The 26,664-nt window shown below is 47.0% G+C and overlaps 1 protein-coding gene across 2 annotated transcripts in view; it reads right to left on the bottom strand.

The window, feature by feature from the left end:
• Positions 1-444: 444 nt before the first annotated feature.
• Positions 445-26,664, bottom strand: part of rassf3 (Ras association domain family member 3) — a 220,171-nt gene continuing 193,951 nt past the window's right edge. For both annotated transcript variants that reach the window (XM_060839655.1, XM_060839656.1), the window contains 4 exons: positions 26,171-26,278; positions 11,635-11,908; positions 8,279-8,394; positions 445-6,688 (listed from right to left, as the gene is read on the bottom strand). In XM_060839655.1, coding sequence (XP_060695638.1) covers positions 6,539-6,688; positions 8,279-8,394; positions 11,635-11,908; positions 26,171-26,278 — 648 coding nt within the window. In that variant the 3' untranslated portion in view covers positions 445-6,538. The remainder of the gene's footprint in view (positions 6,689-8,278; positions 8,395-11,634; positions 11,909-26,170; positions 26,279-26,664) is intronic.

Below are 26,664 nucleotides of genomic sequence, written 5' to 3'. Positions count from 1 at the left end.
AGCAGTGATTCTAAACATCTCCGGCTGGAAATAGGTGTGTTTCAGTCCAGAGACTGACTCAAAACGCCAACTCTGCTTTTCTCTTCATGGCTTCTAGGAGAAAGTGTGGACTGCAGATGCTGGAGATCAAAGAGTGTGGTGCTGGAAAAGCACAGCCAGTCAGGCAGCATCCAAGGAGCTGAAGAGGTGATGTTTTGAGCTTCATGAAGGGCTTATGCTCGAAACATCGACTCTCCTGCTCCTTGGATGCTGCCTGACCTGCTGTGCTTTTCCAGCACCACACTCTTAGACTCTTCATGGATTCTGCCAGACCTGCTGAGTTCCTCCAGCAATGTCTGTTCTTTCTTTACCACTATAGATGGGAGGTGATTATAGACCTGACAACAGAGCCAGTTAAATGGTTAACCAATGAGGAGATATACAATTGTAAACTCAGATGGGTAATTGTGTTAATCGCATCTTTATTAAAATATGCAATGACAGTTTACAAAGGCCATGTTTGACACTCAATATCTTAAAAGGAAACAGAAAAAAAACCTCCCTAAAAAAATAAATCTGCACTCGCATCAGTATAAATACAATAACAAAAACTTTCAGTCCTATACATTGTCTAGCGTTTGTGCTTCTCCACATGCATATCCATGAGTAAAAGTTCATGTTCGTTTTTGAACCCTTACGGATTTCAACACAAATGCAGTCGACAACTTGCATTCGGTTTTTCATGATGTGGTGCGGCCTGGCTATTTCATCGCGAGCACCAGCAGCACAGTGACCAGTGTCTGATCACACTGGGAGGAGCAACTTTACAATTAAATACGGTCGCCAAATCCCAAATTTATCACAATAACCCCACCCCAGCCCCGTTTAACAGCACACACACAGAATTTATTGCCCAGCTCCCATCTGGGCAAGTCCAGCAGTTGCTGAATATTTCTTGGTAATACAGTGGTTTGCAACTCGTTCAAGTAAGGATAAAAAGACGCATTCACAGTAAAAGAACACAAAACCAACTTTGGTGTCTTGCTCAATTAATCATTCCATTCACAGCAAGAGTATACAGGTCCTGTTTAAAAAATAAGACTTTTGTACAGTGTCTAGTTTGACAACAAAACTTAAAACAAACATCATTTCGACTCAGAAGTGGAACTCTGGTATATAAACGTTTCTCTTCTTCTTTTTGCAGAATACCGTGTGGTGGTAAACAGTGAAAGCAGACCGCTGAATTAAAATGTCAAGTTTCAATTTGGTTTACCAAGACTATGCAAGCTAAATCCCTGATGTGCTAAAGTGCCCTAGTTTCGACTTTGGTATCAGCTACTGCAAAGCTCAGACTCACTGAGCAATAGTCACCAGCCTCCTGGTCCCTCCAGAGTCAGTAGTTGTACAAGATTTGATGAACACCCTATGGTTCCACTTCCAGCCCAATATAGGCGCCCCACCCCAGCCCCAAATAGGATAAACCCAGCGGGCAAACCTTCAGCCCCCACCTCGGGTTTTCTGAATGGATGCACAAAGCAGTTATTCAATGACAGGTCAGTCTGCCGTAACACACGTTTCGTCAGCGTCAATTGGCTATAACACAATTGATGAATTGTGGATGTTGTTCAGATTAACGTAAACTTTCCACTGAACGGGTATGGCGATTCTCTAATGGCGATCTTCTACAGCGTGATTTTCTATAGCAGTTTTCCCTTGCACAAGGTCACGGGGAACACTACTGTTGCATTATGGCAGAACAGCCATTTGGACAAGTCTCCAAATTCATCCTTCTTCCACTCTGTCGAATCTCACACACTGCAATTAAGGGCAATCAGTCATCCCTCACGTCCCCAGATTAGATTAAATTCCCGACAGTGTGGAAACAGGCCCTTCGGCCCAACCGGTCCACACCAACCCTCCGAAGAGTAACCCACCCAGACCCATTTTCCCTCTGACTAATGCACGTAACACTATGGGCAATTTAGCATGGTCAATTCACCTAACCTGCACATCTTTGGACCGTGGGAGGAAACTGGAGCACCCGAAGGAAACCCACGCAGACACGGGGAGAATGTGCAAACTCCACACAGACAGTCGCCCGAGGCTGGAATCGAACCCGGGTCCCTGGTGCTGTGAGGCAGCAGTGCTAACCACTGAGCCATCATGCTGCCCCTAACTCATGATGCAATGCAATTCACTGAAAAAGACACATACAGTAATTACACATTAAAATACACACTCTGAGCTGAGCCATGCCCTCTCGCCATTCACCAATCAACATTCCCAAAGGTGAAATACATCATGCACTGTCACAAGCTTGATACAAACGGAGAGAATTTGCATTTACATGGCACCTGCCACATCACCCTCCCTCCAGGACCTCCCAAAGCATATTATGGCCAATGATGTACTTATGGTTGTATTGGATTTGAACAGAATCCCAGCACAGGGAACATACTCTCGGAGTCAGCTGTAGTGAAATCCTAAAAGTCACTCACAAAACACAGACATGATATTTGCCACACCGAGGGAGTTTAACTCCTAAACCCTGGGTGAAAGAACTCATTAGTTGCTGCTTCAACAAACATTGAATTTGTTATTTACAAACTTCAACCAAGTGCAACAAGAGGCCACGTTTTTGTCGAGTCATTTTCTGGGTGAGCAGTTTAAAATCACTGCGGCCTATTCCACTCCACTGTCTGAACATGATCTTCAACAGCTGGGAAAATTCAGTCAAAACTCCTGACAGCTCATTGCATGACTTGGAATCCATACTGGAAAAAGGAATATCCAGGCACTGAATTCTACAGCTAATACCAGCACCAAGAGGTTTTGACGATCAGAAAATCCTGAACTGGATGGGTGCCAGTAAGGGACGTCCTAAAAAGCAATCTGTTAAATTTGTGAAAGTCTTTGATCGAGTAAATGTAGAGATAATGTCGGGGGACGCACAAAGTGCAGCTCTACAATTTAAAAGGATTCAAGAAAACTGGTATATCAGTGTGGCAAAACCATGAACGTGTAGTCGTTCAGTATCATTGAGGTGTGTAGCAAAAATGCATTTAACATAGGGCTCAGTTAAAGCAGAAAGGGGAAAGGGACAGGAGGACACATTAATAAAGAAAGGTGAGTGGAGTTTAATTCCAGCGTAGACTTAATAGCCCGAAGTGCTCTGTAAGCACAATGTAACTCCATCTGAAGATTTATGGAAGGTGGGGGTGTTGTGGGGAGGGGAACTGTGTAATTAAAGGGTATCTCGATTACTTAAGGCACTCTTTGAACCCTGTCTCTCTCTCTCACACACACACACACACACACACACACACACACACACACACACACACACACACACACACACACACACACACACACACACACAGCCTAACCTGCTGTGCTTTAACCAGCAACACATTTCCAGCCCTCTTAAACAGAGTACAGCAGGTATACCTGAAGGCACAAACAGGTTGGGAGATGCTGAGGCGAGACTGTGAAAAGTTCAAGACCCAAGAGGGCTAGACAAACACAGCAATGATGTAAGGGAATGGCAGAGCAGATTTGAGAGGCTGTCCCCGATGAGAACTGGTAAATTCACCCTTCAGTCATCTCAACATAAAACACTGTCAACCAATATTGCACACTTGCCCTCCCCTTGGCTGGGAACGCTGTATGACTGACTAGAGAGCTGTAGTTACAAATATTTACCCCACAGGGAGAAATTTATTCATATTTCACCTGGATCTTTGGTTTAATTGGAGATGAGAGATCGCTGGAGGCTCTTAGCTCACATAATGTCACTCACAAGTACAACACAGCCTTACCTAAAGGATGGCTGCTTTACAGATAACAGAAAAGGTGAAAGAACTAGTAAGCAAACTGTTCACACCCACGTTATGTATCTTCCTCCAACATTTCATTTTCTCAAATCTTGATGTTTCTAACAACCTTCACCCAATCAGAATTACTCCAAGTGCACTGTGGGCCGTCAGATGGCATTCAAGTTGAACCCAATGCAAATATTGGGAAAAGTTCACAGAAACATTCACGTATAAAGCAAAACTCTAGTTGTGTTTGTAAAGCTGAGGGTCACGTTTCCTGCTGGGATTAGTGCATTGATGATCATCATCTTGTTCAGAGTCAGGGAATCTGAGGAGAATCGTAAAAGTCACTCACAAAACACAGACATGAGATTTGCCACACTGAGGGAGTTTAACTCCCAAACCCACAGCAGTAATATTTCAATGAGTGAGCGATTATTCAATGGAATGCGCTCGCTGGGAGATGTTGAAAGGATTAGTATCTTTCAATTGACATAACCTTCTTTTGCTTTGTCCAGCATGGACGCAATCTGAGGGTTACAAGTAGAGAAGGATAACTGATTTTAAAACTCTTCAACACCAAATTCTTGATTATTTTGAACTCATTATTTTAATCAATACAGCTCTGGAGCAGGGGGGACCCGAACCTGGACCTCCTGGCTCAGAGGCAGGTTTACTACCTCTCTGCCTAAGGGTTTCCTGGGGTTGGTGATTGAACTGTCTGCAGTGATGAGCAAAAAACCCCATTATCCGTCGTTCATGTGGCTAACAGAATGATAAGAGAAAAAAAAAGGTTCAATCTGACAGTCAATATCCCTACCACCTGCACTCAGATAAACAACATTAAATGTATACTCTTCAGGCCTATGGCCTGTGAATTAAGCTCTCTTTTCTTGTGCGTGGTTCTTGAGAACTCCCTGCTGAACATCAATTGCCCGAAGGACATGGGAAGGGAGTATTTTGTTCAGTTAGTCGAATGCCAGGTAATATAGTTTAGCCGAACCTTGTGAGCTTGCCAGGTAATCCGATATTCGGATAATCGAATGCTGGCTAATCAAGGTGCCTCTGTATACGGGTGTAACTCGGTGCTGGAACACAATGGGTGACAGATTAGCAACTCGGCCTTTCAGTAAAGTAACCCAGTGTTAAAGGACCGTGTGACTGTCCCACTATCCTCCTTGTAGTCATGGCCACAACTCTGAGCCTTATCTCCAAGGGCCCTACTGCAAACGATAACGCCAGAGGTCAGCCAAATGGCACATTATTCTGGGAGCTTTTGTACTTCAAAACATCCACACACATAATGACAGGAAGATGGAAATGACTAAATTCCTCATTTTCAGCCAACTACTTTCAGATCTGGCCAATGTTGCACATATCGCTGAAATCTCCCTTACTCCCAGTACTCTGTGTTCCTCTAATTCCGGCCTTTACTCTGTGCCCTTCAATTCAGCCAGCTAGGCCCCCAAAAATTCCCTCTCCCCTTCCCCAACACTCACCTGCGCTCTCTTCCTTAAGCCTGCCTCTTTGACCAAGAATTTGGCCAGCTGTCTTTTATCGCCTTCCCCTCTGGCTCAGTGACAAACGTTTGATCTGAGCATGCTGCTGCAAAGTCCCTGGGGCCGTTCGGAAGGCGCTATGTAAATGCAAAACTGCTCAGTTATTCACTAGACGTCAGCCACAGCTTTGACTAGGGCAGATGCCTGCCCCTCACTTGGTAGCGTACCCGTGAAGAGGGGCGTTCATAACTCTCAATGGGAGCAGGTCACAGAAGTGCAATGCTACAAACAGCCCTGGAGTTGTTACTGCTGTTGTAAATGTGTGACAGTGTCAGTATTAGTTCATGCACCAAGGGTGGGTGTGGTTGGCACCATACAGGTGTGACCAATGCACCCAGGATTACCAAAACAAATATTTGTTCAGCCTTATACAAGAATATAGCACTCTAAGATCAACCAGCCATGTCACTAAAATCTCACTACTTTCTTCAAACCCAATCTGGTTCCCTCCCAGGTTCCTGTATCTGATTTTGTTATAAATCCATTTCCATCCCTCCCTCATTAGCACATCCTGAACATCCTTCAATCCACTTCAATAGCACCACCTCTCCATCACGACATCCCTTCACTCATATCCGACATGCTCCATCATTGGTCCCTTATCACTCAAATGTTTTTTTTTTGATCGTTCCTGTTCTTTCAATCCACGCTCTCCCACTAACTACCAACTCCCCTCTTGGTCCAATGACCCAGATGTAAAATTTCAAACTTCAAAAGAATTTCTATTCCACGTCTTGGCAAGCGGTTTGAAAGGGACTTTGGACAGTTTTCAGGCTGAACGCCGTCACCTGGGACCTCTTCACCACTCACAGGGGCAGGGCGTTGAAACCACTGCCGGGGACGTGAGAAAGATTTTGCCCGCTGTACAGTCCCACGTTAAAAGCAGCACTGTAAATGCTTTGTACGCAAAATGCCACACTCGGGCTTCTAACCGTTACAACCTTTCTTGTGGAGACCACAGACCGTCGGCCAATCCATAAATAATCTGATTGTCCAGTAAACATGTTATCTGTGTAAGCGGAGGTACATAATGCAGAGGCAGCCTGGTTCTCTGTCAATGGATCCAATGGTTTTAGGTTTCTGTGCAAAGCTCTTGTCTTCAGATTTGAAGGCCACTCCTGTTGGTCATACTTGCATGCCCTGGTAGTTCTGAGCGTGCCTCCCAGGCTACTGCCCTCGGCTGGGTTAACCCGGTTTTCCAGTTGCCCTCAGGGCTTCCTCGAGTTTGGCTCTGTACTCTCCGTAGCGCCTCTTCAAGTGCCGGAACTGATCTTCTTCCTCCTTGGCCAATATCCGCAGGAAGTTCTGCAGCTCCGGGAGACTGAACTCTTCCCACTGAAGAGCAAGCAACAAGGTTAAAGGCAAAAGGTCCAAAGAAGCCCAAGGCAAAATAACAGAACGCTGGCTCAGTGGTTAGCACTGCTGCCCGACAGCGCCAGGGTCCTGAGTTCGATTCCTGCCTCAGACAACTGTCTGTGTGGAGTTTGCACATTCTCCCCGTGTCTGTGTGGGCTTCCTCCGGGTGCTCCGATTCCCCCACAGTCCAGGTGGACTACCTGTGCTGAATTGCCCCAAGGTGTTCAGAGCTGTGTGGATTGGGTACATGTAGAGCAATGGGGTGGGGGAATGGGTCTGGATGGGTTACTCTTCGGAGGGTCAGTGTGGACAACGTAGAGCCGAAGGGCCTGTTTCCACACTGTAGGGGTGCTATGAAAACAGAGCTTAAAAACTCAATTAATGCACAGGGAGAACCAAATTGATTAGTATTCCTGTTCTACAGAGATCACCCAAACGGAGGTGGCTTTTCTCCCCTTTATTCAGTCACAGGGTGAGGGTGTCATTGGCAAGGCCAGCATTTATGGGCCATCTCTAATTGGCCAGAGGGCAGTTGAGAATCAAACACATTGCTGTGTGTCTGGAGTCACATATAGGTCAGACCAGGTAAAGATGGCCGTTTCCCTCCCGAAAGGACATTAGTGAATCAGATGGATTTTTCCCTGTCAATCACAGTCACCATTAGACTCTTCAGTTCAGATATTTACTTAAATCACATTCACATAGGTTGGATTTGAACCCAGAGCCCCAGAGCATTACCTGGTTCTCTAGATTAACAGGGCCAGTGATAATCCCACTAGACCATCACCTCCCCCTTAGGTTAATGTGTAAGAGCTAGGCACTCCCAAAACCCAAACAAATTTTGGGTGGCACTGATGGTAACTACATCCCGAAAGTAATGCGAATAGGGACAGGACAGGCCAGGCCGTCCATAGAAACAGGGAGAATAGGAGCAGGAGTAGGCCATTTGGCCCATCAAGCCTACACCGCTGTAGATGGTGGATCCTTTATCTCAATGCTACATTCTTGATGCCTTTAAAATCTAAACATGTATCTATCTCTTGAATCTCTCTGCATATGAACTAGACAGGTCGGTTCTAGTTTAGGGAATGGCCCAGTTTTACTGAAGGATTATACTTCAAGCAAATTTCCCTTCACCTCTTCTGATTAGAATCAGAGAATCTCTACAATACAAAAAGGGCCCGTCGTGTCTGCACTGACCCTCTGAATATACCAGGAGCTTCACCTTTCCCATGGCTAATTTACCTTGCCCACACATCCCTGGACACTGCAGACAATTTAGCATGGCCAATCAACCTGACCTGCACATCTTTGGACTGTGGGAAGAAACTGGAGCAAACCCACGCAGACACTGGGAGAATGTGCAAACTCCACATGGACAGTCACCCGAGGGTGGAATCGAACCCAGGGTCCATGGCACTGTAAGGTGCAGCAGTGCTAACCACTGAGCCACCATGCCTCCCAAAGCAAAGTATCTGATTTCACTGGAGTGTTCAGGCAGATAGATAAAGAACATTGAAGGTGCAGAAAGGAACAGCGACCCCAAGAGACAGTGAACGGATCACTTACCAGCACTTCCCCAGTCTCATGCTCACGGAGAACAAAACTCAAAGCCTCAGCGCCGGGTCCCGCCAGCAGACGGAGGTAAAGAGGATGTTCGCTGTTCAGCAGCTTGCTTGTGTGGACTGCAAACACAAAGACCCAAACAAGAGGAGATGGTCAGATGAGCGTATGGTGTTGTAAACCCATGGCTCTCAAATTCTTTCACCTGTAGACCTTACGGAAGGGCGAAAGCACCCAAACCACACGACTAACCACGAACCACCACCATCCCCGGGTGGCCCACTGACAGGAGCCACCTCACCCACTTCCATTCCCACTCAGAACAACACAGAGATTGGCCAGGCATGTGCAGGGAAGATTTGCCCCCTATCTGGGGGGTCTGTTGCTGGGGACGCAACTTTAAAAATGAAGGGAATGCCTCTTAAGTATAAAATGAGAATTTATTTTACTCTGAGGGTCATGAACCTTGGGAATTCCCCAACACGGAGGGCTGTAGAAGCTCATTATTTGGGTACGTTCAAGGTAGAAATGGATAAATTTCTGATTGCTGACAACACACAGGGATGGGCTGGGTCAATGGCATTGAAGTGTTCCATCAGCCATGATCACATTGAATGGGGAGGTAGGCTTGACGGAGCGAATGGCCTACTCCTGCTCCTGTGTGAATGAAAAGGATGGTGCTTCTTGCAATGAGACCACACAGTAAGGAGCCATAGAATCTGTGCCGTACAGAAGCAGGGCATTTGGCTCATCAAGTCCTGCACTAACCCTTCAAAGAGCATCCCATCCTATGCCTGTATCTCCCATGGTTAATCGAACCTAGACATCTTTGGGAGGAAGCCCACGCAGACACGGGGAGAATGTACAAACTCCACACAGACAGTGACCTGAGGCTGGGATCAAACCCAGGTCCCTGCAGTAAATGTCACAGCAGCATGGCAGTAATATTCCTGGGTTCTGGAATTCTTGGGAGAACTGCAAACCTCCAACGGTATATCTGGAGCCATTCCAGCATTAGGCTCGGTGAGCAGGGGGAAGGGTAAAGAATGTGTCATCCTGTGACTCAAAGCAATGTAGGAACTCACTGAGCGGAGCAAGAAGTCCCTCAATTCTTATATAGATCGAAACCAAGGAGGTCACTGAGCGCAGGCTGGTAGGGAAATGGAACTTGATGTGGGTGGAATCGTCCCCTCACAAGAAGGGACCTGGACCTAGGCAGGGAGAGGGGTGGGGTGGGGGTGCAGAAACATCTTCAGCAGGTCTGGCAGCATCTGTGGAGAGAAATATAATTCGCGTTCTGAGTTTGGAATGACTCTTCCTTCGTATATTCTGAAGCATACCAGACTCAAAATGTTAACTCTGCTTCTCTCTCCAAAGACATTGCCAGACTTACCGAGTTTCTCCAGTATTCTCAGTGTGTGTGTCAGATTTGCAGCATACACAGTCTTTTACTTTCAGCTATGTGGATTCATCTGGTTAACATTTAGTGAAACCAGAGATTACCAAGATCAATGGTTCAGTGGGTGCATGCATCTGTCTATCTGTTGTGTGTGTTTGTGTGTGTGTCTGTGCGCGTGCGCGCACATGTCTGAAGGAGAGAGAGTATGAGTAAAAAGTGAGGTCTGCAGATGCTGGAGATCAGAGCTGAAAATGTGTTGCTGGTTAAAGCACAGCAGGTTAGGCAGCATCCAAGGAACAGGAAATTCAACGTTTCGGGCCAGAGCCCTGAAGGGCTCTGGCCCGAAACGTCGAATTTCCTGTTCCTTGGATGCTGCCTAACCTGCTGTGCTTTAACTAGCAACACATTTTCAGCTCAGGAGAGAGAGTATGTGCATGTCTGTCTGTGCTGTTAGTGTGTGTCTGTATGTATTTGTTCTGCGTGTGTATCCCCACCTGTTCTGCATATGTGTCTGCCTGTCCTGTGCATGTGTGTTTCCGTCTGTTGTGTATGTCTATCTCTTCTGTGTTTGTTTGCGCTTGTTGTTCTGCATGTGTCTTCCTGTTGAGCACACGTGTGCATGCATGTGCAGTGTGTGCATTTGTGCACATGCATGTTCATGTGTGTGCATGTATTTGGTGTGTGTGTGTGTGTGTGTGTGTGTGTGTGTGTGTGTAGGTAGTGGTCTGTGGAGATAATATCAATCACACCACAAAAGCTACATTTGAGTTCCTGGGGAGTTTGAAGGAACACCTTTAGACTGGGGTAGTTGTGTTTGTACACGGGTCGGAGGCCCAGCTGATAGAGGATGGGACAAAGAGCTGAGGAAGTCCATGAAGACAGTGTTAATCCAGCTCTGCAGTTCCTGTACCTCACCACTTCAAAGGGAACAATTTATGAAACAGGCCTGTTCTGGTCAGAGCCCAGAGGGAGCATATTTTCCTTAAAGAATAATAACCTCACTGCTCGGATAAAATGTCACTGTGCCCGGCATTCAAGAAGAAGAAAGATTACGTAACTTGGCCCTGAGTAGATCTTTTATTCATCAAATGTACTACCTGTAGGCTTTTATAAAAAAACTCACAATACTACATTATATCTGAGGCAAAAATAAACAAAAGTTACAAAAGCAAGAATCTAACATTCCTTTAGATAAATCAATTAACATTTACAAAATTAGTAATTCAGCCAATTTGGTTTAATGATGTTGAGCCAGAATTATGTTTATTTCCTTCCTGACAATTATGTTTGGTGCAGGAGATGGAGAAGGAGAAACAATGGGACTGAACATTCTGTACAGTAATAGGTTCGAAGGAATAAATCGAGGCCGATACTCCCAGAGCATTACTGAGGGAGTGCCGCAATGTCAGGGTTGTTGTCTCTGTGGGTGTGATTTCTGGAGATCTGCCAACTCCCTCAGGTGACGGTAGAGATCCCACAACAAGCAGGGCTTGAAGAGGAGACTGGGAGTGGTCCCGCACCATATTTAATCCTCAACCGAGACGGAGAAACCAGTTAACCTGGTAATAATAAAGATGCTGGTCAGAACTGCAACATGCTGGAGAAACTCAATCGGATCAGGCAGCATCTGGGACAGAGAAATGCTTGGTAACCCACCAATAAATTGAGAATAATAAATAGTAATAACAAATTGAGGGTAAGTAAGTGAACAATAAATGGAGAATCTCCAACACTTCCTGGTTTTACGATGAGCTACCCTGGTCATTATCCCACTGCTAACTGGGGGGGGGGGGGGGGGGGGGGGGGGGGGTGGGGGGGGAGTGTGCCGTAGTGAGTTACAATGGTGGATGATGCACCCAAAAAAGGTGGCGAAAGGCGCTACACAAATGCACCGTACGTTGCTGCTTCCCTTGCCGCTTTTGGGAAGGAGGTTAGTGAGGTGTTCCACCTGGTGCACGTTTACCTTGGCCGTCCTTGCGGGACTGGTGAAAGAGTGCAAACTTTGCAGGGTTATCAGCAACCATGAACTTCCTCAGCAAAGCCTCGATGACCTCCTTCACAGTGTGGGTGCTGCTGATGTGCAGGGTGTTGGTGGTGCCCTTGGGCATGTAGAAGGCAGTCTCGTTGTTGTTGTTGCTGTACAGGCGGCCTCCTTGCGTCACCATGGAGCGTACAGTGATTGGCCTGCGCAGGTCCATTTCAACTTTAATAAAGCCAGTGTACACGTTGTCTGGGTTCTAGGGAGGAGAAGAATACGGAAGTTGGAAAATGGAACATGTCTCCGCGGTTTCGGTAAGAGAGAGAGGTAAGGGTCTTTCGGAGCGCTGTGAGGAGCGTAAAACAAAAGGTCAGGAACAAAAATAGAAAATGTTAAAAGAAACTCAGCAGGTCTGGCAGCATCTGTGGAGAGAGAAAACAGAGTTAATGTTTCCAGTCCAGTGATGCTTCTGCAGAATTATCAGGTTGTGATTTCTGGTGATAGAAACTGAGAAAATAGGTGCAGGAGGAGGTCATTCGGCCCTTCGGGCCTGCACCACCATTTAATATGATCATGCAATCTCAGTATCCCACTCCCACTTTCTCTCTGTGACCCTTGGTCCCTTTAACCTCAAGGGCCATGTCCAGCTCTGTCCTGAATGTATCCTAATGATCTGGCCCCAACAGCTTCCTGTGGGAGAGCATTGTCTGAGTGAAGAAATTCTTCCTCATCTCAATCCTGAAAGCTTTACCCCTTATTCTTCGACTGTGACCCCTTGTTCTGGACTTCCTAAACCCAGCCTGCCCAGACCCATCAGGATTTCATATGTTTGTACGGAATCCTTCCTCATCTAAATCCCAGCGAGTCCAAGCCCAATGGATCCAGTCTTTCCTCATACGTCTGTCCTGCCATCCCGGGAATCAGTCTGGTGAATCTTCACTGGACTCCCTCAATTAAGAGACAAACTGCACTCAATACTCAAGGTGTGGCCTCACCAAGGCCCTCTACAACTGCAGCAAGGCATCCCTAACTCCTATATGGAATGATATAATGATACAACAGGCCAGGTGGGTTTGATTGTTTGTACTGCGCACCAGCCTCGTCTGTCTCTTTCTCAGCTCAGTTCATCTGGACACCATCTCTTCCTTTCCACACTCTCATACATGGCTGGCCTGGGGCTCAGTTTGCAATGTGAAGTGACACCAACAGCATGGCTTCAATTCCTGCACTGGCTGACACAGTCCTGGCTCTTGTCTGAGTTGTGGTGTCACTCATTAGAGTTTAACCTGAGGGTCAATGATCAGTTTACTTAACCGGACTGCCCCGTCTATGTTCCTTATGTCCTTCACCCTGTCTATTCTACACAGCAGCAAGTTCCACATTCAGAGCACACTCTAGAAAGGCCGGATAGGCTGAGACCTTTCTCACTGGAGGTTGAGAGATGACCTTATAGACGTTTGTAATATAATGTGAGGTGTAGAATAGAGTTAGTGGTAGTTGTCTTTTCCCTAGGGTGGGGGATTTCAAGACAGGGGGGCACATTTTTAAGGCGAGAGGAGGGAGATTTAAAAAAGACATGAGGGGCAAGGGGGTGGGTTGAATATGGAATGAACTTCCTGAGGTGGTGTTGGATGTGGTACAATGACAACATTCAATAGCTATTTGGATATTACATGAATAGGAAAGGGTTGGAGGGATATGGGCCGGCAGCAGGCAGGTGGAACCATTTAGTTTGAGATGATGTTCGACGTGGACTGGTTGGACCAATAGATCGGTTTCTGTGCTGTATGACTCTGACCAGGTGAAGAATTTCTCCTGAGCCCCTTCTTGGATTTATTAGTGACTGTGTTACAGACACCTGATGAAGAAGCAGTGCTCTGAAAGCTAGTGCTTCCAAATAAACCTGTTGGACTATAACCTGGTGTTGTGTGATTTCCCCCCCCCACCTCACCAACCCTGAGTCTTTAAGAACTTAGCTGGGTCACCTGCTGAGCCGATTATTTTCCGCAGAGTCACAGCCTGTTGGGTCTGCCCTGAGGGCTACACCCTCACAGCTCTGTCATCACATACAAAACTATTACAGTCAGAGAGCCACAGAGACGTACCGCACAGAAACACACCCTTCGGTCAAACTTGTCCATGCCGACCTGATATCCTAACCTAATTACATTAGATTAGATTACTTACAGTGTGGAAACAGGCCCTTCAGCCAACAAGTCCACACTGACCCACCGAAGCGCACTCGCCCAGACCCATTCCCCTACATTTACCCCTTCACCTAACACGATGGGCAATTTAGCATGGCCAATTCACCTAACCTGCACATCTTTGGACTGTGGGAGGAAACCGAAGCACCCGGAGGAAACCCACGCAGACATGGAGAGAATGTGCAAACTCCACACAGTGACCTGAGGCGAGAATTGAACCCGGGTCTCTGGCGCTGTGAGGCAGCAGTCCTATTTGCCGGCACTTGGCCCATATCCCCCTAAGCCCTTCCTATTGTTATACCCATCCAGATGCCTGTTTAATGTTATAATTGTACCAGTCTCCACCACTTCCTCTGGCAGCTCATTCCATACACACACCACCCTCTGTGTGAAAAAGTTGCCCCTTAGGTCCTTTTTTAAGCCTTTCCCCTCTCACCCCTCTAGTTTTGGAGTCCCCTACTTTGGGACAAAACCCTTGTCTATTTAGAGTAAAAAGTGAGGTCTGCAGATGCTGGAGATCAGAGCTGAAAATGTGTTGCTGGTTAAAGCACAGCAGGTTAGGCAGCATCCAAGGAACAGGAAATTCAACGTTTCGGGCCAGATGAAGGGCTCTGGCCCGAAACGTCAAATTTCCTGTTCCTTGGATGCTGCCTAACCTGCTGTGCTTTAACCAGCAACACATTTTCAGCCCTTGTCTATTTACCCTAACCATGCCCCTCATAATTTTGTAAACCTCAATAAAGGTCACCCCTCAGCCTCCGACATTTTAGGGAAAAACAGCCTCAGCCTATTCAGCATCTCCTTATAGCTCAAACCCTCCAGCCCTGGCAACATCCTTGGAAATCTTGAGTTTCTGTTTCTTTTCTCCCCCAAAAAGGGGGAACTCAGCACCAGGACGGGCCTCCCCCAGAAAGTTACAATTTCACAACCTGTTGTATATGGAGCGCTCCTGCTTTCCAAGCAAATCCGAATGAGAAACGGGATGTAGAGTATCAGACTCACTGTCAATAATCTGCAGCAGAGTGCAAGAGACTGTAAATCTGACAGGGTAGCAGTCACCCCCACCTCTCTAACTCAATAACCTTCCAACACTCATCCAGGCATGGCATGGGAATGTGCCTGTTATAGACAGCATCCTCCACACAAGAGAATGAGCTTCATACAGTCATAGAGATTTACAGCATGGAAACAGACCCTTCGGTCCATCTCGTCCATGCTGACCAGATATCCTGAATCAATTTACGATGTAGAGGTGCCGGTGTTGAACTGGGGTGGAGATGAGAAGAATGAGATACGAGATATTAGACTAGAAAGGATCGAGGTTAGTAAGGAAGAGATGTTATCAATTGTAGAAGGAGTGAAGGTAGACAAGTCCCCTGGGCCGTATGTGATCTATTCAAGGATTCTCTGGGATGCTAGGGAGGAGATAACAGAGCCATTGGCTTTCATCTTTAAGTCTTCATTGTCTACAGGTTTGGTACCAGAGGACTGGAGGATTGCAAACATTGTGCCCTTGTTCAAGAAAGGCAGTAGAGATGACCCAGGTAATTATAGACCAGTGAGCCTTACTTCTGTTGTAGGAAAGGTTTTGGAAAGGATTATAAGATTTATAATCATCTAGCAAGCAACAATTTGATTTCAGATAGTCAACATGGTTTCGTCAAGGGCAGGTCGTGTCTCACAAACCTCATTGAGTTTTTTGAGAAGGTGACCAAACATGTAGATGAGGGTAGGGCAGTTGACGTGGTATACATGGACTTCAGTAAAGCCTTTGATAAGGTTCCACATGGTAGGCTGATGGAGAAAATGCAGAGGCATGGAATTGAGGGTGATTTAGCAGTTTGGATTAGAAACTGGCTTCTGAAAGAAGGCAGTGAGTGGTGGTTGATGGAAAATGTTGAGTTCTGGTCGCCCCATTACAGGAAGAATTGGAAAAGGTGCAAAGGAGATTTACCAGGATGTTGCCTGGTCTGGAGGGACGGTCTTATGAGGAAAGGCTGAGGGACTTGGGTCTGTTCTCATTGGTAAGAAGAAGGCTAAAGGGGGATTTGATAGAGACATGCAAGATGATCAGAGGATTGGATAGGGTGGACAGTGAAAGTCTTTTCCCTAGGATGATGATGTCAGCTTGTGATTGATGTCAGAGGCAGGTTCTTTTCTCACAGAGTGCCACATTAGGGAGATTTAAACAATCCTTGGATAAGCACATGGATGATGATGGGATAATGTAGGGGGACGAGCTGAGAATAGTTCACAGGTCGGCGCAACATCGAGGGCCGAAGGGCCTGTTCTGTGCTGTATTGCTCTATGTTTTATGTTCTATAACAGGTAGCAGGTTTGAAACAGAGATGAAGAGAAATTACTTCTCTCAAAGGGTCATGAATTGATAGGGGTACAGTGGCTCAATGGTTAGCACTGCTGCTTCACAGCGCCAGGAACCCAGTTTCAATTCCAGCCTCAGGCAACTGTCTGGGTGGAGTTTTCACATTTTCCCCGTGCCTGCGTGGGTTTCCTTCGGGTGCTCCAGTTCCTTCCTTCCTCCTCCCCTCCCCTCCCCTCAACCCCCACCCCCACCCCCACAGTCCAAAGATATGCAGATTAGGTAAATTGGTCAAGCTACATTGCCCTTAGTGTCCAGGTCAGCTGATTTAGCCCTGGGAAATGCAGAGTTACAGGGATAGGGTGAGAGAGTTGGTGTGGACTTGTTGGGCTGAATGGCCTGTTTCCACACTGTAGGGATTCTATGAATCGGAGGAATTCACTAGCCCAGAGTGCAATGGAGGCTAGAACACAGAATAAATGTAAGGAGGCAGTACACAAGCTTTCAATTAGTCATGGGTTGAAGGGTCATGAGAGTGGGCAGGAAAGTAGAATGGAGGCCAAGGAGGGCCCAGCTATGAATGTATTAAACAGCAGAGCAGGCTCAACAGCTACAGCTCAGGCCTTCTTGAAAACATCCAACAGTTTTGTCCTCAATCGCTTTCTGCAGCAGAGACGTTACTGCTCTTCCATTCATTAAATTATTTTGGAAAATAAAGAGGAACGTGCAAAGAATAAAAACAACTTCAGCAAAAAATAAGTTGGATTCTACATGGTGTATCATTTCAACAAAGCCGGAACTATAACCAACAGGTAAATCTGAGAAGAGCCTATTCGGTTTTGAACGTGTCGTTTAAACATTGTCTCCTTCACTTTCCGACTGCTCAGTGACTGGTTATTCCATCATTAGCCTGGCAGTAGCTGACTGAAGTAAAGTCCAATGCATTATTAATTCCCAGCTGAAAACTAATGCCTTGCCAAAGACAAAATAAGGTTTCTCTGTCCTTGAACAGTTTGCTGATGAATCTAACCGAAAAAGTTGTTGCGATCTTCAAGTCGACTCCAACTTTGGCATGGTGTGTGTGTGTGTAAGAGAGAGAGACAGACCGTGTGTGTGTGTTGTGTGCGAGAGATTGTGAGAGACAGAATATGTCAGAGTGTGTGTGAGAGAGAATGTTTGTGAAAGACAGAGCATGTGAGAGAGAGAGAAAGAGAGTGTGTGTGTGTGTGTGTGTGAGAGAGAGCATGACAGAATGTGTGTATGAGAGACAGAGAGAGAGAGAGAGAGAGAGAGAGAGAGAGAGAGTGTGTGTGTGTGTGTGTGTGTGTGGGGTGGGGGGCGGGATGGGTCAGAGCTGAAAATATTTCACTTGTTAAACATCAGAGGTCACTGTTGGAAAGTAACAGTGTCAGGAATTTCCAACCGTCCAAACCAGAACAAAGATTAAAATCAAGTGCTGTTAAAGCCAAATACACAAATAACTGATCACATTTTAACTGTGAATGACAGAAGACAAATTTTCATGCATTCCCAGCCCAGTTTAATTGCACAATGGAAACACTTTGCCATGTAACTGTGGGATACCTTCAGTGTTCACTGGAGGGAGCTCCCACATTTGCATTTTGCAGCCATTCTGAGTGGGAGCAGCAGTTCAATGCTGTCAGTGTTTTAAGTAGTTTGCTGAAAGGTTTCAACAATGCCTGCTTTCTGCCCTCACCCCACCACCACATTCCGGTCACGCATGTTTTATCATCACCCCACATTTTCTAAATTTGTTATACACAGTGTTCCACTCGTGACACCTCCTTTAACAGCCCGAGGTCCATATGGTGCATGAAAGACTTTCAAAAGAATTCTGGATGCTGGTGATCTGAAACAAACACAGAAATTGCTGGAGAAACTCAGCAGGTCTAGCAGCATCTGTGGAGAGAAAGCAGAGATAATCTTGCGAGTTAATTCTGCTTTCATCCCACAGATGCTGCCAGACCTGCTGGGTTTCTGTTTTCGTTCCAGCAATGTGTAAGGATTTTTATTTTTGGTCAATCTAGAGTTTAGCGCAGCCTTCTGCCTTCCTCCTCCGGACCCCTTCCCCTGTCAACTCCTCAGTGGGGATGAACCCAGCTCTTTTGATTTTACTGGGAGAAAGTGAGGACTGCAGATGCTGGAGATCAGAGTCCTACCTTTCCATCTTCCTTCCCACCTATCCACTCCACCCTCCTCTCTGACTTATCACCATCACCCCCCCATGTCATCTACCTATTGCATTCCCAGCTACTTTCCCCCCAGCCCCCCCCCTCCCATTTATCTCTAAGCCCCCCCATAGGCCACCAGCCCCATTCCTGATGAAGAGCTAATGCTCAAAACGGTCGACTCTCCTGCTCCTCGGCCGCTGCCTGACCGGCTGTGCTTTTCCAGCACCACACTTTTTGACTCTTTCTTTTACACAAAGCCACCAACGACTTACCACATCACCAACGAACAAACACTGCCCACCGGGGACAAAGCAGGGAGCAAAATCAAAACGGGGGAAATAATGCACAGCAGCGCCCGTGGTGACCAGCTCTCTCTCTCTCTAAAAGCTTTGAGGATGGTGTGGACACTGTGCTTCCTCTCCCAGGACACCCATGCACTGACGTAGCAGCAGAAGACAGACAGGCAGTCAGGAGTTACTATCACCTCCACAGCCCACTGCCTGATTGCTAGTTACTATAGCCAATCCCCGGAGTAGCCCTCTGTCCTGCCTGGGTATCCAAGCCCAGGAGTAGCCCTCTGTCTTGCCCGAGTATCCAATCCCAAGAGTAGCCCTTTGTCCTGCCTGAGTATCCAATCCCAGGAGTAGCCCTCTGTCCTGCCTGGGTATCCAAGCCCGGAGTAGCCCTCTGTCTTTCCTGCGTTTCCACGCTGAGGAGCGTGGAGTTGTGATGCCAGCAAAACAGAATCCCAAATTGACGATGCAACTACCCACAACCAACGTACTCGACGGTGACACCAAACAGACAGTTGGCCTGAGGAGGCTGTAATCCACCTTCAAGAAAGTCTATCTTCTTCAAGAAAGTTACATGCACCTCTCTCCACCCCTGGTCCCTGGTGGACGAGTCCTTTTCTATTTATTATCTGGTTTCCTCCCACATTCCAAAGATGGCAGGTTCGGTGAATTGGCCGTGTTAAATTGCCCATAGTGTGCAGGGGTGTGTAGGTTATGTGCATGAGTCAGGGGTAAATGTACAGTAATAAGGTTGGGTTGCACTTCAGAAGGTCGGTGTGGACTTGTTGGGCCGAAGGGCCTGTTTCCACACAGTAGGGATTCTATGATTCTCTGCTTCATTCACAGGATTGCTGGATGAGGATTTATTGCCTTTCATTAATTGCCCAGAGGCCTTTTTACGTCAACCATATTGCTGTAGCTTTAAAGTCATATGTAAGTCAGACCAGGTAAGGAGGGCAGATTTCCTTCCCTAAAAGGCATTTGTGAACGTGATGGGTTTTTCTGACAATCGACAACTGTTGCACAGTCATCATTAGACTCTTAATTCCAGATTTCAAATGCTTTCGTTTCTTTTAACCTAATCACGCAATTCATAAACAACAAATATCAAGAGCACTGCCCACCAGGGGCAATGTATAAACCTTTACACTGAATTAAACGTGGGCGGCACGGTGGCACAGTGGTCAGCACTGCTGCCTCACAGCACCAGAGACCCGGGTTCAATTCCCACCTCAGGCAACTGACTGTGTGGAGTTTGCACATCTCCCCGTGTCTGTGTGGGTTTCCTCCGGGTGCTCCGGTTTCTCCCACAGTCCAAAGATGTGCAGGTTAGATGAATTGGCCATGCTAAATTGCCTGTAGTGTTAGGTGAAGGGGTAAACGTAGGGGTATGGTTGGGTTGCGCTTCGGCGGGTCGGTGTGGACTTGTTGGGCCGAAGGGCCTGTTTCCACACTGTAAGTAATCTGTATCTGTACCTTAAACCACCACCCGTTCACTGGTTCTATTAGTTAAAAGTACCATCAAGACACACTGCGGACAGTCTAACAACAGACAAAAGGGAGAGGGTAAGAAGAGACTGAGGGAACTGAGTTAAAATGGAGTTGAAGGATGTAATGCAATCCAGCCCTCGATGGTGCCGACCTTCATGAAAGGCTCTGAGGGTTTCTTCTTTTCGATTACTACTTTCCTTTCCCCACCACCAAATCAACCGTACATTTTTTTTTTTCATTTATTAACAGCCACCAGTAAATCCCCTGTGTTTCCCCAATTGATTCTTTTACATGTAACGCCCATTAAGGTCAATGCAGACCGCCAAAGGTGAGGGAGCGCGAGGAGATGGGTTGGGGAGAGGGCTAACTCAAAACCGAGCTGGACAGAAGACAGGCTCTTCAGTACAGAGTCTGCTCTCAGTCAAATCTGGAGAAGCTCGGGTTGACCCTACATTTCCAAGACTCATACTTCCTATCTCCAAATCCCAAATGTGCAATTCCGGTCACCCTCCTCCCATCCTACAACCCCAATCCAGATGCTTCCATCACCTTGTCTCACTGGGAGTTTGGGCAGTGATCTGACTAAAACCAATAACATTCTCAGGGGACTTGACAGGGTAGGTGCAGAAAAGGTTAAATCTCGTTATTTCAGAATTTAATGAGTATTGAAGAGTCTAATTTTTGCTTTTGTGCTTCTAACTTTCTGTTCCCCCATTATTTACTCATGTGATGTAATCATTGCTAATGAACCCCAGTTATCTTGGAACTGAGTGCCTTGCAGTTTGGAGTTAAATGCATTACTGTTGGTTTGGAGTCATGTGTAGGCCAGACCAGGTAAGAAAGGCAGATTTCCTTTCCTCAAGGACACTAATAAACCAGATGAGCTTTCATGACAATTGAGGATATCAATTAAATTTAAATTCCATTTTGTCGTGGTATGATTTGAACCCATGCACGTCGAAGAGTGTGGTGCTGGAAAAGCACAGCCAGCCAGGCAGCATCCGAGGAGCAGGAGCTCTCCATCAGGAAGAGCTTATGCCCAAGACATCGACTCTCCTGCTCCTCAGATGCTGCCTGACCAGCTGTGCTTTCCCAGCACCACACTCTTCAATTCTGATCTGCAGCCCTCACTTTCTCCTCGTTGAATGAACCCATGTAGCCCAAGTAGTAACCTCTGTGACTCTGATCAAAATCTAATTTCTGCAGCTCTTGCTTTGTACTTCCTGATTTAGACTCGAGTGTCTCAGTGTGGATCCCTCACACAGGGTACCCTTCGTTGTTCAGTACTTCCCAGGAGCTGAAACATTACGCCATGTTCTTCTTGACCTATAACACATTATCAATGAGGATGAGCACCTCACCAAGACCTTCCCCACACCTCCACTACTTGCTTTTAAACAACCGCCAAATCTCAAACAGATCATTGTTCGTAGCAAACTGCCCGGCTCTCAGGACAACTCCATACAACCCTGTCATGGTGGACGCTGCAAGGCGTGTCAGGTTGTGGACATAGATACCACTATTGTGTGTGGGAACACCTCCCACCTTGTACATGGCAGGTACTCATGAGACTCAGCCAACGTTGTCTATCTTATACGTTGCAGGCAAGGATGCCCTGAGGCATGGTACATTGGGGAAACTGGGCAAAGGCTACGACAACGGATAAATGGGCACTGCACAACAATCAACAGACAGGAGGGTTCCCTCCCAGTTGGGGAACACTTCAGTGGTCCAGGACATTCAGCATCGGACCTTCGGGTGACCATCACCCAAGGGGGACTTCAAGACAGGCAGCAGAGGAAAGTGGCCGAGCAGAGGCTGATAGCTAAGTTCGGTACCCATAGGGAGGGCCTCAAGCGGGACCTTGGGTTCATGTCACATTACAGGTGATCACCATTGCACTATATACACACACACACACACACACACAGACGTGCACACAGACACCCACACACACCACCATACACAGATGCACCCCCTTACAGACTTAAGACACTCTGCACTCACTATACACACACCCACACAACCCCCACCCCAGACAGACACACACACACACAAAGACCCACATGCACACATATATTTTGTGGGGTGAATTTGTACTTGCAGAGTTATATTGTACTTTGCTCAAAAACTGCATGCATTCATGTAGAACTCTGAGCTCAAAAACAGCAGGAATTTATGTAAAACTTTGTCATCTCACTTTTTAGATTAGAATCAATCTAAACATCATGGCATAGACAGAGAACACAGGGGGCCAACACCTTCAATATCCAATCCCTCTACACCTCCATCCGCCATGATCAGAGCTTCCAAGCCCTCCATTTTTTCCTCTCCCGATGTCCCCAACAGTACCCCTCCACCGACACTCTCATTCGTTTGGCCGAACTGGTCCTCACCCTTAACAATTTCTCCTTCGAATCCTCCCACTTCCTCCAGACCAAAGGGGTAGCCATGGGCACACGTATGGGCCCCAGCTATGCCTGTCTCTTTGTTGGCTAGGTGGAACAGTTTATCTTCCATAATTACACCACCACCACTCCCCACCTCTTCCTCCGCTACATTGATGTCTGCATTGGTGCCACCTCGTGCTCCCACGAGGAGGTTCAGCAATTCATCAACTTCACCAACACATTCCGCCCTGACCTTAAATTTACCTGGACCATCTCTGACACCTCCCTCTCCTTCCTGGAACTCTCCATCTCCATTAATGATGACCGACTTGACACTGACATTTTTTTACAAACCCACCGACTCCCACAGCTACCTGGATTACACCTCTTCCCACCCTACCTCTTGCAAAAATGCCATCCTGTATTCCCAATTCCTCTGCCTCTGCCGTATCTGCTCCCAGGAGGACCAGTTCCACCACAGAATACACCAGATGGCCTCCTTCTTTAGAGACTGCAATTTCCCTTCCCACATAGTTAAAGATGTCCTCCAACACATCTCGTCCACATCCTGCACCTCCGTCTTCAGACCCCACCCCTCCAACCATAACAAGGACAGAATTCCCTTGGTGCTCACCTTCCACCCTACAAACCTTCGCATAAACCAAATCATCCGCCAACATTTTAGCCACCTCCAGGGATATATTTCTCTCCCCACCCCTTTCCGCCTTCCGCAAGGACTGTTCCCTCCGTGACTACCTGGTCAGGTCCACGCCCCCCTACAACCCACCCTCCCATCCTGGCACCTTCCCCTGCCACCGCAGGAACTGCAAAACCTGCGCTCTCACCTCCTCCCTCACCTCCATCAAAGTTTTACCCTGCACATCCACTAATATCATTTATTGCATCCATTGCTCCAGATGCGGTCTCCTCTACATTGGGGAGACTGGACGCTTTCTAGCATAGCGCTTTAGGGAACATCTCCAGGACACCCGCACCAATCAACCACACCGCCCTGTGGCCCAATATTTCAACTCCCCCTCCCACTCTGCCAAGGACATGGAGGTTCTGGGCCTCCTTCACTGCTGCACCCACACCACCAGACGCCTGGAGGAAGAACGCCTCATCTTCTGCCTCGGAACACTTCAACCCCAGGGCATCAATGTGGACTTCCAACAGTTTCCTCATTTCCCTTTCCCCCACCTCACCCTAGTTCCAAACTTCCAGCTCAGCACTGTCCCCATGACCTGCCTATCTTTTCCACCTATCCACTCCACCCTCCTCCCTGACCTATCGCCTTCATCCCCTCCCCCACTCACCCATTGTACTCCATGCTACTTTCTCCCCACCCCCACCCTCCTCTAGCTTATCTCTCCACCTTTATTCTGGATGAAGGGCTTTTGCCTGAAACATCGAGTTTGCTGCTCTTGGATGCTGCCTGAACTGCTGTGCTCTTCCAGCACCACTCATCCAAAACCTTCAACATATTGTCTAGCTATCACCATTGTTAACACCTCACCCGAGAATGCAACTTTAAAAAAAAGGTTTTGTGATTTACACATGAAATAAGTGAAACTATCACTGTATTCTAACAGATGAAAGGCTTAACAATCAATTTTTCAATGTATAATTTCAGTTACATCACACTAAACTTTTGCTATAAATTCTGTGTTACGATCGAGCCCTCCACTATCACCTGATGAAGGAGCATCGCTCGGAAAGCTAGTGTGCTTCCAATTAAACCTGTTGGACTATAATCTGGTGTTGTGTGATTTTTAACAGAGTTAAAGGTCATGATTGCTTGTCTGCTCCGATATGCCACAGATGGCCACTGGATGCCGCCATATTGGATCAGAGACCAGAGGAGCTTTCTGCTCAACGGCTATGAAAACCTTCCAAGTAGCTGACGATGTATTGAAGGGGGCAGCTACTTCACTGTTCACCTCAAAATGTGGACGATTAAGAAAGGAAAAAATAGGTAAACATGACCCAGTTCCTTTTTTTTAAACTGGGGACGTGGATTTGCCCTCAGTCATTGTGAAACCGGAAGACCAGCCTTGAGAAGAGGTACCGAGAACAGGGCATTGTCTACCAACTGCAAATGTGTTGCTGGTCAAAGCACAGCAGGCCAGGCAGCATCTCAGGAATAGCTCTATTCCTGAGATGCTGCCTGGCCTGCTGTGCTTTGACCAGCAACACATTTGCAGCTGTGATCTCCAGCATCTGCAGACCTCATTTTTTACTCGAAGATTGTCTACCAACACCCAGGTAACTGGGCTGCTGATGGACTGTCAGGCATTCACATAGAATCGCTACAGTGTGGAAACAGGCCCTTCAGCCTGACAAGTCCACACTGACCCTCTGAAGAATAACTCACCCAGAACCATTTCCCTACTCTACATTTACCCCCTGACTAATGCACCTAACCTACACATCCCTGAACACTATGGGAAATTTAGCATGGCCAAATCACCTGACCTGCACATCTTTGGATTGTGGGAGGAAACCCTCGCAGACAGGGGGAGAATGTGCAAACTCCACACAGACATTCACCCAAGGCTGGAATTGAACCCGGATCCCTGCTGTAATGCAGCAGTGCTAACCATTGAGCCACCCTGCCACTCCATCTACAGGTGTCTGGGCCTTAATGCTGTGACATTCCTTCAGTAAATCTCTCCTTCCCATTTTCGGGTGCTCCATAAAACCTACCTCTTTAAACAAGCTCTTGCTCACTTCTCCAACTCCACTTTTCATTGATTATATTCTGACAAAGCACCTCGGGACGTTTCAGTTTAGTGTGTCTCGGGCCCTATATAAATGCAAGTTGTTGTTGCACTCAGCTACTAATTCCACTTGGGTGCCCGTTCGGCTGAGGCTAAGTGGAGTTCGTGCCTCACGGGAGATTGTAAAACCATGGACACGAGCGTCCAAAAACTAAACAAAAATTGCTGGAGATCCAGCATCCATGGAGAGAGAGCAAACTAACGCTTCAGGTCTAGATAACTCTCCATCAGACTGCAAAACATTAGATTAGATTCTCTACAGTGTGGAAACAGCCCTCCGAAGAGTAACCCACCCAGATCCATTTCCCCCTAACTAATGCACCTAACACTATAGACAATTTAGCATGGCCAATTCATCTGACCTGCACATCTTGGACTGTGGGAGGAAACCAACACAGGCACAGGGTAGAATGTGCAAACTCCACACAGACAGTCGCCCGAGGCTGGAATCGAACCTGGGATCCTGGTGCTGTGAGGCAGCAGTGCTAACCACTGAGCCACCGTGCCACCCTTTGCTTGCTCTCTCTCCATGGATGCTGCCTGACCTGCTGTGATCTCCAGCATTTTTTGATTTCAGTACAGATTTCAACATTTGCTCCACTAAAGATTAACAGCCATGTTATAGCTGGACCACGTTAATAAGAAAACTCCTGTTTACTCCAACTTTAACTCGCAAAATGAAGATTTAAATCATTTTTTTGGGAGTCACAACATCTCAGTGGCATCAATGAACTTGCAATACACTGTATTGGCCCACATTATCATGGACTGCCACTGTGTTTGCCAATATTTGTAGCAAATAGACCAGGTAAGAATCAAGATCACATTAAAATGAGGTTTTCACTCACCAGAGTCATTTTTAACTTGTCTGTTGCATTTGAGTTATAGGAGTCAATCTTCTGTCGGATCTCTTCTTTTGTAAGCACTTTCTGTGGCTCCCTTTCCTTTTCCACATCCTGTGACAATAAGAAAAGGTTTAAAACAATGGCTTCAAGGGCAGACAGAGCAGACAATTCCAGCGGAACACTCGGGAAAGGTCACGTTTTGGTCACCCACCTCAGGGTGAGCTAAGGCCACACTCCCTGGACTCCCTCATGTTCCAGAGTCAAACAGTGCAGCGCTGGAAAAGCGCAACTGGGTCAAGCAGCATCCGAGGAGCAGGGGAGTCGATGCTGCGAGCATGAGCTCTTCATTCCTCATGTTCCAAGCGAGGTAGGAGAAGGCAGATTCCCCTCCCCGAGAGGCTTTAGTGAAAACAGCAGGTTTTTATAACAATCCAGCAGCTTCCTTGCTACGTTGGGGATAATGAGTCGGAGATGGACACATAGTGGGAGGTGACCCT

This window comes from Hemiscyllium ocellatum, chromosome 19 (genome assembly GCF_020745735.1).
Source record: "Hemiscyllium ocellatum isolate sHemOce1 chromosome 19, sHemOce1.pat.X.cur, whole genome shotgun sequence".
NCBI lineage: Eukaryota > Metazoa > Chordata > Chondrichthyes > Orectolobiformes > Hemiscylliidae > Hemiscyllium > Hemiscyllium ocellatum.
The sequence above is the reverse complement of the archived record's forward strand: the minus strand, read 5'-3'. Positions and strand labels throughout refer to the sequence as shown.